The 17,012-nt window shown below is 41.7% G+C and overlaps 1 protein-coding gene across 1 annotated transcript; it reads left to right on the top strand.

Annotated features, from left to right (window-relative positions):
* The first annotated feature begins 11,999 nt into the window (after positions 1-11,999).
* Positions 12,000-12,901, top strand: LOC101783463. Its single transcript, XM_004978953.2, has one exon. It carries the CDS (start codon positions 12,165-12,167, stop codon positions 12,672-12,674), a length of 510 nt encoding a protein of 169 aa, XP_004979010.1. The 5' UTR covers positions 12,000-12,164; the 3' UTR covers positions 12,675-12,901.
* Positions 12,902-17,012: the final 4,111 nt, after the last annotated feature.

Consider the following 17,012-nt stretch of genomic DNA (forward strand, 5'->3'; position numbering starts at 1 on the left):
GGCTTTGGAGCTTTAGGTCCTGTTTATTTTTGAGCTTTCTGACAGCTTCTCAGCGTGAAAAGTCAGAAACTCAAACAAACAACAAACTTCCCGTGCATCTTCCGAAAAGCTAGAAGCTCAGAAAAGCTGAGTTTATATGGGAAGTTGAAAAGCTCAGTTTTCCAAGCTTTTTTAGCCTAGAAAGTTGAACACATCATCTAAAATCTAGTGTTGGCTTCTTAGAAAACAAGCCAGCAACAGCTTTTAAAAAAGTCCAAAAACTGCAGCTCAAACAAACATGCCCTTAGTTGATTGTAGAGAAAAGCAGGCGAAAAGCATTGCAGTTGATCGTCAGTGCTCCTGTTGATTTGTTTTTGTGTTTTAATTTGCCGTGTAATCTTGCTGTAAGATTCGTTTGTGTGTGTTTAGGATTTGCCATTGGGAAAATTAGTTCTGTAGCATCGAAAGATTGCGACTTCTGTAAAATATCACTAAAAGACATCAGCCTCATAAAATACCATTGAAAGGTGCAGACGTTAACTGAACTTGCACTCCATCACATTTTTTCACTGAAAACTTATTTTTGGACACTTTTCAGCACATAACATGAATGTGGAATGACCTTGCTACCCTTGGCTTGAGGACCAAAAGAAAATCAAGTCCCAGGCATTATCCACCCGACCCATCACCCTCCCCTCGCCTCGCCTGGACCCGTTGCCCTCCCACCCGGCGGTGCCGCCCAACCTAGCACCTGTGACGCTGTCCCTCCCAGCACTTGTGACCCCACCCATCTATCCCTGTAGGTGGGAGTCCTGGCACACAGGCATTGCGGCCGCCCTTAAGGCAGGCCCGTGGCTGGGCGCCCTTTGCCAGCGCTCGCCCGCCCACCTTCCGATTTGCTACCATCCGCTGCCCAACCTAGCATTCCTAGGCGGCCCCTCGAGCCCAGTGTCATCAGATGCCTCCAATGGAGATCCCTGAAGGGTAAGACAGAAACTCTAGCTCGTCCTATCCCTGTTATTGCTCATTGTTCCTCATATGCTTCTAGGAGATTAGTTGTATTGTAGAAATTAGTTGTAAAACACACATGTTGTTAGATACGTGGAACGATTTTGGTATGCGATTGGAACTAAATAGTACTACTTCAATGGAAATTGCAACAAATGAGTCAGATGGATTAGAAGTACGGATCCCTTAGAAGTGTTATTAATTTCTGCACTGCTACTATTTTCAGGATCGATAAGAACAATGCTTGTAGAGTAGTGATTGATGTATCCTCCTTCTCAACTGTTGAAGATGGTCGAGCGGTGTACCAAAAGGTAGATGTTTGGAGTGGTGGGTAGATTCAGATGAGTATTCTATCATTGACATGGAGAAGGATGTTTTCAAACACTTTACTTGGGCAAGCAACCAGGAGGCAAATTTTTGGTTTGCAGATCAAAAAGGTCAAACGACTCGCCTTGCTACTGATCAAGAGCTTCTTACCTTACTACGGGTTTAAAAAATTATGAAGTTCATCATGACTGTTGATAGATGCCAACATGTTGGTATTGCTAGGAAGGTCACTCAAATGGATTATCAAAGTTAGGTCATAGATGAGGATAATAACCTGCAAGTTGTAGTCAGCAATGAAGGTCAAGGTAAAGTTGTATGTGCAAAATATGAAGGTCAAGAATGGGCAAATAAACCAGAACTTGGGGTTTCAGCAGTTGGTCCTGCTAGAGTAGAGGAGGAGGAGGAGGAGAAGGAGCACTATATGGACCATGGTTTTGACCCTGAGGGAGATGATCCAATTGGAGTAGATGAAGAATGGAGATATTTCAGGAAGCAACGAAAGGAAAAGAAGAAAGTGGAGAAGAGAGGGAAGGTATATGAAGGTACAGATCCTGATGCTATACCAAGTGATGAAGCCACTATGATGAAAGATGTTGTATATGCTGCATACACTACATATGATAGAGATAACTCCGAGATAAAGAAAGGATCCACATTTGCTGACAAAGATGCTTTCATCTTGATAATCAAGCAATATGCAATTAAAAGGAAGTTCCAGACATTTGTGGAGCATAGTGACACAACAAGGTACAGGGCAAGATGTGTCGATTCAGCTTGTGAATGGAAAATACATGCAAATAAACTTCTTGGCTACCCTACTTTCATGGTATACCATGTTTTCATAATGGTTCAGATCTGTTGTATACATATTTTTTCCCCATATTTTCATAATGGTTTAGATCTGTTGTATACATGTTTTATCCATATCTTTATAATGGTTCAGATCTGTTGTATACATGTTTTGTCCATATTTTCATAATGGTTCAGAACTGTTATATACATGTTTTCTTCTCACTTTCATATTGTTGATCATGTGTCTTTCATTTTCAGATTGTCTCCATTTCAGAAGGGCATACATGCACGAACACAAGCCAAGTCAAGGGTAAGGAAGCCACTAAAGGTTGGATCACCGACAGGGCAAAAGAGATACTCGGGTCAAATCCATCCATGGGAGCAAAGAAGATGAAGGATCAGCTTGAACAACAATTCCCAATCAAACTATCATATAACAAGGTGTGGGAAGGAAGACAACGTGCACTTGAAGGACTCCATGGCACTTGGGAGGATAGCTTCAAAACGTTGTGGAGTTTCAAAGTAGAGCTAGAAGCTACATGTCCTGGAAGCATAGTAGAGATCGCTTGCAAGAAGAAGAGCGATGGAAAAATCTACTTCTCTAGGATGTTTGTGGCTATCAAAGCATGTGGGGATGGATTTCTTGTTGGATGCAGGCCATACCTTGGAGTTGACTCTACTCACCTCACCTGTAAATATAGTGGACAGCTAGCTGTAGCAACAACAATTGATGGGCATAATTGGATGTATCTCGTGGCATATGGGATTTTTTACAAGGAGACAAAAGCTGATTGGACTTGGTTCTTGATGCAGTTGAAGAGAGCAATTGTGACTCCACATGGACTCACAATCAACACTGATACTTGCAAAGGTTCAGAGACAGCAGTCCATAAGGTCTTGCAAGGTGAAGTTGAGCACAGAGAGTGTCTTAGACACCTGATGTAAAACTTTAGGAAACATTTCGAAGGAGAAGTATTGAAGTACATGTGGCCTTTTGCTTGGGCATGTACTACTCGAAGGCATCAATGGTTATGGGATAGAATTATTGAAAACTGTCTAGAAGCAGTTCCTTACTTGGAAGTAGAACACAAATAGATTTGGTCAAGAGCTAAGTTTTCAAGTGAGTGCAATGTTGACTATGTGAATAACAACATATCAGAATGCTTCAACAATTGGATTAAGGAATGCAAAGGTTTCCATGTGGATGCCCTCATGGACACCATTAGAGAGATGATCATGGAAAAGATAGCGATGAGGCAGGTCATAGCTCAGAGACTTGAAGGGCCAATTCTTCCTAGTGTTATCAATGAGCTGAAGAAGAGTAGAAACTTGAAGTACACGATCAAGGGAAGTGGTGGACTTAAGGTAGAGGTATCTGGATTGACTAAGGACAACCATCCTTGGAGGCATGCAGTAGATCTTGAGCTGAAAACATGCTCATGTGGTCAGTGACAGATTTCTGGTAAACCTTGCACACATGCTATATGTTTCATAGGTTCATTGAGAAAGGTGAAACTTGAGGACTATGTGCATGAATACTACTCACTTGAGCGTTTCAAGGCTACTACTTATCAGTTTGAGGTAAACCCGATGGTTGACAAGACACAATGGCCTGTGGTTGATCCTGGGTTTGAGATGTTGCCTCCAAAGCTAGAAAGGGTTGCAGGTAGACCTAGAGTGAAAAGAATCAAGAGTAGAGGTGAGCCAGGGAAAAGGGGACCTTACAAATGCAAGAGATTCTTCTAGTTTAGGCATATTGAAAAGGGATGCCGTTGAGCCCCCTACTGAACTTGCTGATGAATTACCACCATCACTTTCTGCCAAATCTAGGTAAGGTGCATGTTTTTGCTAATATGGTTTCTTTTTTTTTCCCACATGCAAAATGACTTGGTTACATTGCTATTTTGTAGTAAAAGAAAGGGAGGATTTGGTACTTCAAAATGGAAGAGTGCTTCCAAAAAGTCCAAGAAGAATGGTACATAACCTCTACTTCTTCTGAGCCCCCTACTGAACTTGCTGCTAAATAAGTTGAACCTCAAGCTGCATGTTTTTACTAATATGGTTTCTTTTTTGTAACACCCTAATTTTCAGCATTTTCAATTTAATAAAAATTAATTAGAATCTCTATAGAAGTTGTTTGAGTTCGTTTAAGGCCTTAAGATTTCTCTGTGAATTTATTAGGCATTAAAATCTTTTTCTTAAATTAGCTTAATGCACCATAGGTTTAAGTGTGTTGCATTGCATGCTGGTTGCATTTCTTATTCTTTGAGTATGAAAAGGTTTAAAAATGCGTTTAGGCGATGTTTAGTTTCCTCTGAGAATTTTTCAGATTTTTCTGAAATTTATTCTCAGTTTCTTTCAGCTTAATCCAATTTTTGAAGGTTTCTATAAATCCTTTCTGGAGCTCCAAGTCTTTTAGTTGGGTTTCGTGTGTCCCAAATCATCTCCAAGAATTATTCTGAATTTTTCGAAGCTTTCGGAGCATTTTTCGCTATTTAATTATGATTTCAGGATTTTCTGAAATTATTTTTAAATCCGAAATTAATTCGAAAAAAGGAAATAAATCCCGACCTCCACCTGGCCTATATATATACATCACCGCGTTCCTCTCGACGCGAGGATTTCAGATCTAAAACCCTTTTCACGAGTTGACTCTCCGAATAGATCTGAAGTCAAAGTCCGGTTGCCTGCGAAACTCCGACGAGCAGATCCGGCAAATCCGTTCGTCCTCGGCCAAATGTGAGCACACCGTTGCATTCGTATTGTCGATCTCATTCCGTTTTGCCGTTCATGCGCGAGATCGGACTTCGTTTTCGGTGTTTTCCTTTTTCTCCGTTTTTCTTTCTTTCTTCCCGTTCCTGTTCCGGCCATGGCCACGGCAGGGCCAAGGTCTGGCCGCGCCTCCTTGCCTGCGCGCAGCACCGTCGCCCCACCTGCGCGCTACGCCGTCGCCGTCCTGCCCCGCGGGTGCCGCCACCGGCCACCGCTCGCTGCCGGCCGGTCGTGCTCACCGAGTTGCCTGGTCACCGGTAACGTACGGACAGAACCAGATGCAACCAAGGAAGAAGAAGGAGGTTTTGTGTTTTAGCCCCCGAAGAAAAAGGAAATTCTGATGGAAAGTTTGTGTCTTGTGGTTTTGCAAAAAGGACCCTGGAAAAGTTAGATTTTCAAGTCTCAGTCCAGCCCCTGAGTTTTTGCAAATCTAACCCTGTAAATTCTATTATTTGCAAGCACTATTGCCTGAGTCTTGCAAATATTCCTTTCTACCCCCTGCCGTCTATGGTTAATTGCATCTAGGTCCCTACCACCTTGTTTATCTCATAACTTCTTCGTTCTAGCTCCGTTTTGAGTGATTCTTTTGCTCACGCGTTCGTCTTAATGAGTAGATTACTTTGGTACTGCTTTTAAGTACTATTTTTTATGATTAGTGTACTGTTTTTAATTAAATGTATTTGTTTGCTTGTATGCGCTCGTGTGACGCGTATAGAAGAAGCGTAGTTCGAGGAATCGAAAGAAGAGGAAGACTGAAGACTCTGAGCCGCAGCAGGGCTTTGAGGAAGGCAAGTGTCCTTGGTCATTCCCGTTTATACCTAATTGACATGCATTGATTCACAATATTTATTTACCGCGTGCATTAACATGATGGGTTCCTATTAAGGACAATGCCTAGTTTCTCTTGATCATACCTTGCAGCCGGGTTGTTTAATTAATCTTGAGGGTATATTATGCTTAGCTTGCTCAACTGGGTTGGTAAATAAACAACATGGTTAATTTATCTATTTACTCAATGTTCCTATGTGTTGATTTAATTACAAGACCATATATTTTAATCGGAACATGGAGCGACCACCCAGGAAAACAGTGCAGCCACAAGGACTAAATGGCTCTGGTCTTGGCTAACTAATTAGAGGACTCTAGTGTTGGACTGGTGTTAAGGGGGGGCATGACTCGCGGAACCTCGTGCACTGGAACACACTAGGGAAGTCTTTGTAAAGGCCTCGTAGCGTCCCTATGCAATCACACCTCGGAAGTGTGGTATTGTGCTTACTTTTGCACAGCATGGTTAGGTCCGAAGTTCACCTGAACTTTTACGCGACTTGTGGGTAAAGATGTACAACCTCTGCAGAGTGTAAAACTGTTATAACAGCCGTGCTCACGGTCAAGAGCGGCCTGGACCCTCACATGATTAATTTACTTGAAGATGATACTACTGTGTTATATGTTATGTTCATGCTTATGGTATATCATTGCTCTATATTAATTGTGGGATGGTATAAACTTACATTTTCTAGTAATTAGATGATGAATAAAATTTGACCAACTAAAAGTGCTAATCGTAATTAACCTTGTCAGCCTTCCACCATATAAAGCCTTGCGTGTCATATATATTTCTCTCTTGCTGAGTACGGCATGTGCTCACGCTTGTGTTTTATATATTGCATCTACAACGTCCGGATTGCTGCTCAGACCCAGAGAATTTTGAAGATTACTGAAGTTTTTGGAAGACTTCTAGGCGAGTCCACCAGTCAGCTGCCTGTGGAGTTTTTGGAGATCCGCTGCCTATATTAGAGATTTCTATCTCAATTCTGGTTACATAATTTATGTAATTCTCTCTTCACGCTATAACACTGTATTTGATATTTACCGAAGTCATCGTATGTGTGAAACTTGATCCTGTCACACATATGATAGTCATCTGGTTTTGCCTTTAAAACCGGGTGTGACATTTTTTCCACATGCAAAATGACTTGATTACATTGCTGTAAAAGAAAAGGAGGAGGTGGTACTTCAAAATGCAAGAATGCTTCTAAAAAGTCCAAGAAGAATGGTTTCATATAGGCTATTTTAGCTTGTGTCTTACAGTGTCTGGCACGTCCAACATGTTACTCTTGAACTAGCATATATGCAGTTCATTTTGATTTACTATTAAGTTTGCAAGTACAATTTTTCAAATATGGCTATTTCATATCGGGAGATGTATATATTAATATCGTAATTCATATGAGTTAAAGTAACACCGCACAAAAAGATCCACCACAATACGTATAGGCAAAGATCAATCCGCGGAGTATCCCGGGAGAACCTACCATCACCACCACAAGCAACTCTAGTGTTTTAAGTAGTGAAGAGTAAAAGTGCCTGTAAAAAGTAAGGCAACATTATGCATCCAGCATCTTGTTGTGTGAGACCTGAATATAAAACTTAAGTGACCAGAATAGATGGTTTATTTTATATGCTAACACAACCCGAGTAATAAAGTGATCTAGAAGGTTATCATAGTCTCATCTACGTAGTCCCATCTAAACGTAAAGCCCAATAATTAATGCTAATGGAAGTCCGGCTTGTAAAGTGTCGTCCTACTGCTGCTGGCCATGCTCTGGACTAAACAATTCCACACATATGCTCATCAACAACATCTCAAAAATAAACGAAATATTGATCAGTGGTGTCCACATCAGTTCACCGTTAGCTATCACACAAAAGAACTACTATGTGAAAGGAAGAAAATAGAACATGCACATACGCGCCCGTGCAAATTCAAAATTCAAATCCATAAACTCCTTTCAGTTCATACGCAACGCCCTTTAAAACAATCTACACATCGAGTAATTTGGAAATGCAGCATCACTTCATTGTAGCACGTATTCAATACCTCACTCAACTCAAAAGGAACAAGCGAGCAAACAAGCTACGCTAGCCACCAGTCCACCACAGTCACTGCATACCTTGGGTGACTCAATATGCTGACAACATACATGCGAAGCTTCAGTACTACAACTCTCTGTGGGGAATGCTACAAATATAATATCAAAAGTTTTTGATAATATAACGAATCATTTTTCACAATAAATCTACTAAAACCATTTCATGTCATAAAGAATTTGTGTGCTTCTTTTTTTTGGAATAGAATTTGTGTGCGTCTGGTCAGAGGTTCTAAAAGTTGACTAGATGCATACCTAAATGTCTACTCCCTCAATCCCAAATTACTTTCGTTTTAGGCATAGTTTGGTTACTCTTGCTTATTTTTAGCACCCGTCACATCGAATATTTAGATACTAATTAGGAGTATTAAACGTAGACTATTTACAAAACCCATTACATAAGTGAAGACTACGAGACGAATCTATTAAGCCTAATTAGTCCATGATTTGATAATGTGTTGCTACAGTAAACATTTACTAATGATAGATTAATTAGGTTTAATAGATTCATCTCGCCGTTTAGCCTCCACTTATGTAATGGGTTTTGTAAATAGTCTACGTTTAATACTTCTAATTAGTATCTAAACATTCGATGTGACACGTGCTAAAAATAAGCAAAGGGAACCAAACGCCCCCTTAGCTTTTCTAGGCACATAGCTTTGATATGCACCTAGATATATACTATGTCTAGATATATAGAAAAACTTATGTATCTAGAAAAGCAAAAAGAATAGTAATTTGTGACGGAGGGAGTATTTGAGAATAGACGGAGCGTTTAAATATTATTCAACTAAACCATACAAGGAAAAATCATACCAACCCAATATACACTTGACCCAAAAAACCAACTCAATTGTCACCATCACCAACCACATGGTGTGTTTACATTTAAGATTTGGAAACCAATTATTCAAATCTAGTACTTGCTATGTTTTCAATATATAACGTTTAGGGCATTCTAACTAGTTCAAAAAATGAACTGATAATTAGATTTTCCTAAACATCATTTATTTTGAAAAAGAGGGAATATATATTTATTTCTATGGTAGAACCAAGGGCTTACAGTGTTATAGGTCTACCGTATTAAGAACCAAAGAAAGCCCTATTGCGACCCCAAAAACTGAAAAAGAAATAAGTCCTTGTAGTTGTAATTCCGCACTTTTCAAAAGAAACAGAGAGAATGAATAATGCAGGTCAAATGTATCTCAATAGATATAGATATAGATAGTGTACTACAGTGGTCTAGTTTATTGAAGTTGTTCTATACACACTCGAATGTCTCTTGGTCCAATTCTTATACTATATGTCAATTGTCTCATATGCATTGGTCGTCTTATGCAATGGAGATTTTTATGATTGAAAGGAGAGATGGGGAAGTGAGAGAAAGATGCTATTATTTCGAAGCAGACTCATCATACGCTAAAATTTATGAGGATACAACTTCAAATATAAACCACTTAAGGGGTTCCCTATTCAATTGTCACGATTATGTGGTAAGGCATGAGATTGGCTATAAGACACTGCCAACAAGATATAGATATAGAGTAATCAAATCACATAGATCAAGTATATCTCTAATTTTGGCATGTGGTTATTAACTACTATATATATTCTTAGGTAACATACATCTACTTTTGACTTATATTAGCTGGCTGTGGAATCTTCTGATCTTGTGGGACTCTAATTTGGCTATCTTTAAATGTGGCTTTAATTTTATATCAAGTGTATATCAGGAGATATTCAGAACACAAGATTAAAATATTTGAGTGCATTGGATTGCACCCAGCCACACATGCAGTGACTAAGAATAACCCCACATGTCGTTGTGATAGCTGAAAGGAAAAATAAATTAGTGTTATATTCTAAAATTTCTAAGCGTACGCCTGATCGCTATGACTAATAACCTCTATAAAAGGGGCATTCCCCTTTCCTCATCTTGGTTCATAGTTCAGCCAAATTCCCAAATTAAAGCACCAACTAACCATGGCGAGGCACCATCTCCACCTCGTGTCTGTTCTTTTTGTTGCCACCATTGTGGCCTCTCCACCCACTGCCTCAGCTAAATCCTTGTCATCATCGATGGTAGCACCACCAATGGCAGCATCCCCTACAGCACACTCGTTAACACCAACAGCATATGATATACTGGAGAAGTATAATTTGACCCGGGGTATCCTCCCAGAAGGTGTAACCGGGTATGTCCTACAGCCGGATGGCTCCTTTGAGGTGCACCTCCCTGGGGACTGCAGTATCCATGCCACCAATATGCAAATTAAATACAGTAGTCGCATTGCTGGGAACATCCAGCCTCAATCGATCCATGATTTAGAGGGCGTAAAGGTGGAGATGATGTTGGTATGGATTGGCATCACAGTGGTTACTCGCACTGACGACCAGCTCAACTTCTTTGTTGGCCCCATATCAAAGTCATTCCCTATTGATAGTTTTGCCAATAGCCTCCAGTGTAACTGATGCTTTGGTTGAAAAAAAGAAGGCAAACAATAGCAGTGGTATTTATGTTAAATATATTGATTAAATAATATGCTTGACATTTGATTTACAAGGTATTTCATTTAAATAATATTGCAAGGATGATTGCTTGTCATTTCTAGGAAACCATAGGGCGACGTAGAAATCAAGCCATTAATTTTATTGCTGATAAATATTTACTTGTTTCCCTCTTCCCCGACTTTTCTGAAGTTTCTCATATGAATTCTATCGAGATATGTATGGTGAGTTAAGTCAAGAATCCATAGGGAATTTTGTTGTTTGTTATCAGAGTGTGAATGAGATCGACTAACTGCATGAAGATTCAAGATTAATAAAAAAAATCCATGCCCTATATGTGAATTTATTGGGATGCCAAACCTAGCTAAGACACTAATTCGACACAGTTAAAAAGGAAATCTTAGAGCACAATTAATTTACTGTTGTACTATGATTGCTTAAGGATATTCCTAATTGATTATATCATGCCAGTTTCTCTAAAATTGTCGTGTCATATAATACAAGTGTGATACAACTTTCTCAACGTATAATATCTTGCGAATAGAGTCCCAAGTCAATTACTGTACTTGTTTTATAATGTTGTGTTTATGACAATGGACCCAAAACAAGTATTATATGAAACAAATATACCATCGTGCTTTTGTATGGTTTCCAGTGATTAAATTTCCGTATCCGAGCTTTATTTTCAGGATGATGCATGTTTCGACTCTATCCTCATTAGTTTATTGTCAAGTCAACAAAAAAATCATAGGTGGCACCTAATGATACTACACATTGGGAGTGCCGTGAGATTGATCCTATAGGCTATTGCTTAGTGTTTGTGTGTTGTCGCGAAGTAACTCGTTTCAAATAGGCCAGTTTAGCTAGTTTCTTGCACTGCTCAGAACACCCTATGTTAATGTGTAAAATCATGTACAGATCAGTGCAAGTAAAGAGTGTCGTGCAACACTACGTTCCATAATCCTATTGTACAAGACTGAAGACATGAGTAGGAGTGATATTGACTGGGCTGAATGTTGGGCACCCATTTGCATAAGCAAAAACGGCCCGAATAAACTGACATGGAAAATGCAGGCCCATCTAAATTGAGAGCACAATATGTAATGCTAATAGATAGCATATGAAAAAAAAAATCTTAAGAAGGCACACAAATACTTTGCTGCAAACCTTACACGCACTGTGCTCCTTTAATCTTTAGCATTCATCTGATCGTTTCCTCTGCGAACCAAGAGCGTTACATCAAGTTTTAACCATCTGGCGACATTAAAACTGTGTGGGGAAATGCTAACAATTCATAAAGGCATAACCATGCATGGTTTTAATACTTATTTGCCTAGAAAAAGAATTCCGTATGATTTAGAACAATTCCAAAACTCTAACGAAATTTCTCCATTTCCATCTGTTGCTAAATTATTCCAAAGCAGATGAAATTTTCTCTTCAGAAAAATTTATTAGATGCTTAGTGTCATACGTGAAGCAACCAAGAATCAAATATGCAAATATCATCTTTGCTTATATCGTTCTTCATGAATGTTTTCTCTTGCATCTCGTGCGCGGGTTTAACTAATAATTTTCAACTTCGCGCACCTAAATAAACATCTTCCACAAGCATCTTCCAAAGTCAAGTTTCACTGGAAGAAACTTAACTACATAACACGCATACACAAGCAACTCCAAAATATAATACATAAGCTCCTGCAAATCACAAACATTGTCCATTAAACAACTCTACTTGAGGGATTAGCCATTGATGCACTCAAGCTCAACACAATAAATCCGCACTCCAAGGACATCCATCTTCTCACCAGCTAGCACTCTACTTGAGAGATCGACCAAGAAGAAGCAGCCATGGCCAAGAACCACCACCACCTCGTCCACCTCCTCTTCTTCCTCGCTGCCGTCGCTAGCACCGCTGCCTCCGCCGCCACGGGCGGCAACTCGACGACGCCGACGGCGTACGAGATGCTGGAGCGGTACGAGTTCCCGCGGGGCATCCTTCCGGAGGGCGTGCAGCGGTACGTGCTCCGTCCCGATGGCTCCTTCGAGGTGTTCTTCTCTGGAAGCGGCGGCGGCTGCGAGTTCCGCGTCGGCGACCGGTACCAGCTCCGGTACGAGCGGCGCATCGCCGGGAACGCGCGCGCGGGGTCGATCCGGGAGCTGCGGGGCGTCAGCGTGAAGGTGCTGTTCGTGTGGCTCGGCATCACGGAGGTCGACCGCGCCGGCGACCAGCTAAGCTTCCGCGTCGGCCCTCTCTCGGCCTCGTTCCCGCTCGCCAAGTTCTCCGTGAGCCCCCGCTGCCGCTGTGGCTTCGACTGCGAGGCCGCCGCCGGCGGAGATGCCGCCGTCGCGGCGTCCTGAATCCTTCCTGACCCCGTGATGCATCATCGTGTCCTCTTCTTTGGCCAGCATTACGCTGATCACGCGTCGCTGCTAGCTGCTGCTTGTCACTACCTGCTGTCGTCGATGTATGAGCGTCATTGGATTATCTGTTGGATGATGTAAAAAAAACAATCACAGAGACAGGCCTAGTTCTTGCCCTGATGGGATCTGAATTATAAACAATTCGATTTGAGTTATTGATGCCATGGATGAGTTGACCTCTGAAATTGAGCTTCGATGTTAATTGCACTCTAGCTTGCCTGGACGAGGGTGTCTTGATGTTGACTGCTGGTGATTGTTGCTTGCGATTTTCCTTCTTGAATGGTTCGTGGAGTTATTTGTGTTATACTAGTTTCATCTCAATTTTACGACTACTATATTATAGTATTCTTTAAGCTTTGTGACTGTGAGGCAGAATATCCGGTTGTTGCTGGTCAAGTGAAGGAACATGCATGCCACCTCGGCAGGGACCTGGCAGATCAGGAGGAGACAAAAGAAAATGTCGGTTGTGTGGATTTCGCCATGATCGGAGTGGAAAATGATTCCTCTTCCCTTCTGATTCGGATTGATTGGATCAATCAGGGTGGCATTATAGAGAATTGGCTTTCGATACGCTCCCTTTTATCCCGGTTTAAGGTTGGCCCGGGACAAAAAGGGGTGCGCCATGGTAAGCAAAAATGGAGGGGAGAGTTAGTCCCGGTTGTTAATTGCAACCGGGACTAAAGGCCCCCCTTTAATTCCGCTTGCAACGGCCAGTTCCAGGGCATCGGTGGCCTCCAACCGGGACAAAAGGGTGGACCTTTTATCCCGGTTGAAGCCTCCAACCGGGACAAAAGGTTTAGTCCCAGTTGTAGCTTCCAACCGGGACTAAACTTTCAACCGGGATAAAAGGTGTTCCTTTTTGTCTCGGTTGGAGTTTTTAACCGGGATAAAAACTCATCCCCATTATATACCAAGATAGAGGCCTTTCTTCCTCCTCCAGCCCGAGCCAGTCCAGCACATAGACAGAGAGCTAAGCTTCACCTACTCTCCAGTGGTGCCAAAGGAAGGGAGGTGCTGCTCGAAGTTTTTTCCCTCATTTTCGTGGGAATTTCACTCAGCCAACACAAGTATTGTGAAGGTTTGCTACTTCATCCTCGTGTTATGCTTTGATTTATGCTTTGGAGATGGAAAGATTAATTGCTAGAATGTGATGAAGTAGAAAATGGAGAGGTATTTTGAGCTAGAATGTGAGGGAGATTGATGTGTCATATATAGTATGTATTCTTGCAGTTGTTTAAGAATGATGCTACCTTATCTAGACGGTTTATCTTATCAAATTCAATAAGGTTTTTCAAATCCATACTTGTTGAACTTGCATACCATGTTCATCTCTGCAAGGATGTTCTCAGCGTATGTCAAGAAGAAGGTTCGATTCTATGAGAAAGAGTGGATACCGACATCGTGACCGTGTCCCCTTTTCCGTAGCATCGAACCTCTTTCATGACGAAGTGCAGTGCCGCCCAATTGAGAACATGCTCGCGAGATGATCACGGTCTTCAAGTTCAACAACTTCTGCAGTGCTAAGGAAAGAATTTTTGTACATAGATGGCTTCTGCTACTTGTTGAACTTATCAGATTCAATATGGTTTTTCAAATCCATACTTGTTAAACTTGCATACCATGGTCATCCCTGAGAGGATGTTCTCTGCCGAGCAGCAACGTATGTCAAGAAGGAGGTTCGATTCTACGAGAAAGAGTGGATACGGACATCATGACCATGTCCCCTTTTCCGTAGAATCGAACCTCTTTCATGACGAAGTGCAGTGCCGCCCAGTTGAGGACCTGCTCGCGAGATGATCACGGTCTTCAAGTTCAACAACTTATGCAGTGTTAAGGTAATAATTTTTGTACATAGATGGCTTCTGCTACTGGAGGAAGTGGCAATGGTGGGGGCGATCGTGGTTCCTCTTTCGGCAAGGGGAAAATCATAGTTGGCCCTCAGCATAAGCCGAAGAAAATGAGCGCGTTGGAAAAAGCAATACTTCATTATTTGCAGCAATGTCATGAAGAAGCTGTTGCCGCGGGTCAGGAACCTCCTTTTGGTGGTCGTTACGCTCCACCCTCAGTCCCGGGTGTTTCACGTCCACTTAGTACTACCGTTTCAGGTAGCACAAATAAACCTAAGGATGAGGCTGGGTCAGCGGAACCTTCGTCTTCACCGCCCAAGGATGCTTAAAGTCCTCCTAGATAATAACCAGTGGATGGCTTGTTGTATTGTATCATATTATTTGGATCTTTAATTTAAATATGTGTATTTGGATCTTCATGTTGTTGTATTGTATCATGTTGTTTGGATCTTTAATCAATTTTCACGCGTAATCCATTGTCAAGTGTAATCCATTTTCATGCGTAATATGATGCAGATGGACCGGCAATGGATGTATAATGCAGACAGGCGGAGCAAGGTGTTTATTGATGGCTTGCATTATTTTTTTGAAGTGGCCAAAACGAACAAGCCAGAGAATGGGTTCGTATGTTGTCCATGCTTCCAATGCAATAACAAGAAGGAGTATTCAAAGGATTCCTGGGGGACTATTCACAGCCACTTGTTTAAATACGGTTTCATACCTAACTATTTGGTTTGGACCAAGCACGGTGAACAAGGGGTTGTAATGGAAGATGGTGAGGAGGAGGAGGAAGATGACACCATTACAGACTGGGTTACAGGCCAAGCTTTTGCAAATACTACGATGGGCGAGGCTGATGAAGATGAGTTTGCAAAAAATGGCCCTACTGATGACCTTGGTTAGGTGATACGAGATGCACACAGAGATTGCAAAACTGAGAAGGAAGCAGCAAAGTTGCAGCGCATGATAAATGATCACCAAAAATTGTTGTACCCAGATTGCCAGCAGGGCCATAAAAAACTAGGTACGACACTAGAATTTGTGCAACGGAAGGCAAAAAATGGTGTGTCCGATAAGGCATTTTAGGGGATGTTGAACATTGTCAAGAAGATTTTTCCCGAGAATAATGAATTACCGTCCACAACATATGAAGCTAAACTGATTATTTGCCCTCTCAGATTGGATGTTCAGAAGATACACGCATGCCCTAATCACTATATCCTCTATTGTGGTGATGAATACGAGAAATTGGATGTTTGTCCCGTCTGCGAAGCCCTGCGGTATAAGATCAGGCGAGATGATCCCGATGATGTCGAGGGGCAGTCTCCCAAGAAGAGAGTTCTCGCAAAGGTGATGTGGTATTTCCCTATAATACCACGCTTGAAGCGCTTGTTCAGGAATAAGGCGAATGCTAAGTTGATGCGATGGCACAAAGAAGAACGTATTGAAGATGAGATGCCGAGACACCCCGCAAATGGGGCCCAATGGAGATCAATTGATAGAGCATTCTCGAACTTTGAAAGTGAAGCAAAGAACATAAGGTTTGCTTTAAGTACTGATGGATTCAATCCATTCGGTGAGTTGAGTAGTGGCCATAGTACTTGGCCTGTGACCCTATGTATGTTCAACCTTCCTCCTTGGCTGTGCATGAAGCGGAAGTTCATTATGATGCCGGCGCTTATCTAAGGCCCAAAACAACCTGGCAACGACATTGATGTGTACCTAAGACCGTTGGTTGATAACCTTTTACAGCTCTGGAAGGAAGAAGGTGTACGTGTGTGGGATGAGGATAGACAAGAGATCTTTAATCTACGAGCATTGTTGTTCGTAACCATCAATGATTGGCCTGCACTGAGTAACCTTTCGGGACAGAGAAATAAGGGATATCAGGCATACACCCACTATTTAGACGACACAGACAGCATGTATTTGAAGCACTGTAAGAAGGTCATCTATATGGGTCACCGTCGATTTCTCCCTGCTCACCACCAACTGAGAAAGAGCGGGATGCATTTCAAAGAGGCGCCAGACCATCGTAAAAAACCTGCACACCGTAATGGAAAGCGTGTCTTCGAGATGATGAAGGATGTAAATGTAGTCTTTGGAAAGGGTCTTGGTAGCCAACCTGTTTCGAACGACGATAACGGACATGCACCCATGTGGAAGAAAAAGTAAATATTTTGGGAGCTACCTTATTGAGAAATCCTAGAGGTTGTTAACGCAATAGACATGATGCACCTGACGAAGAATCTTTGCGTGAACGTGCTAGGCTTCATGGGTGTTTATGGGACCTCGAAAGATACATTGGAAGCATGACAGGACCTGAAAGCCATGGGGCAATGAGATGACCTACATCTGGAAAAGTGAGATAATGGATAGCACTACTTACATGCTACCAGTTACACTCTCAGCAAGAAAGAGAAGGACA

The sequence above is a fragment of the Setaria italica genome, chromosome VIII (assembly GCF_000263155.2).
Source record: "Setaria italica strain Yugu1 chromosome VIII, Setaria_italica_v2.0, whole genome shotgun sequence".
Taxonomy (NCBI): Eukaryota; Viridiplantae; Streptophyta; class Magnoliopsida; order Poales; family Poaceae; genus Setaria; species Setaria italica.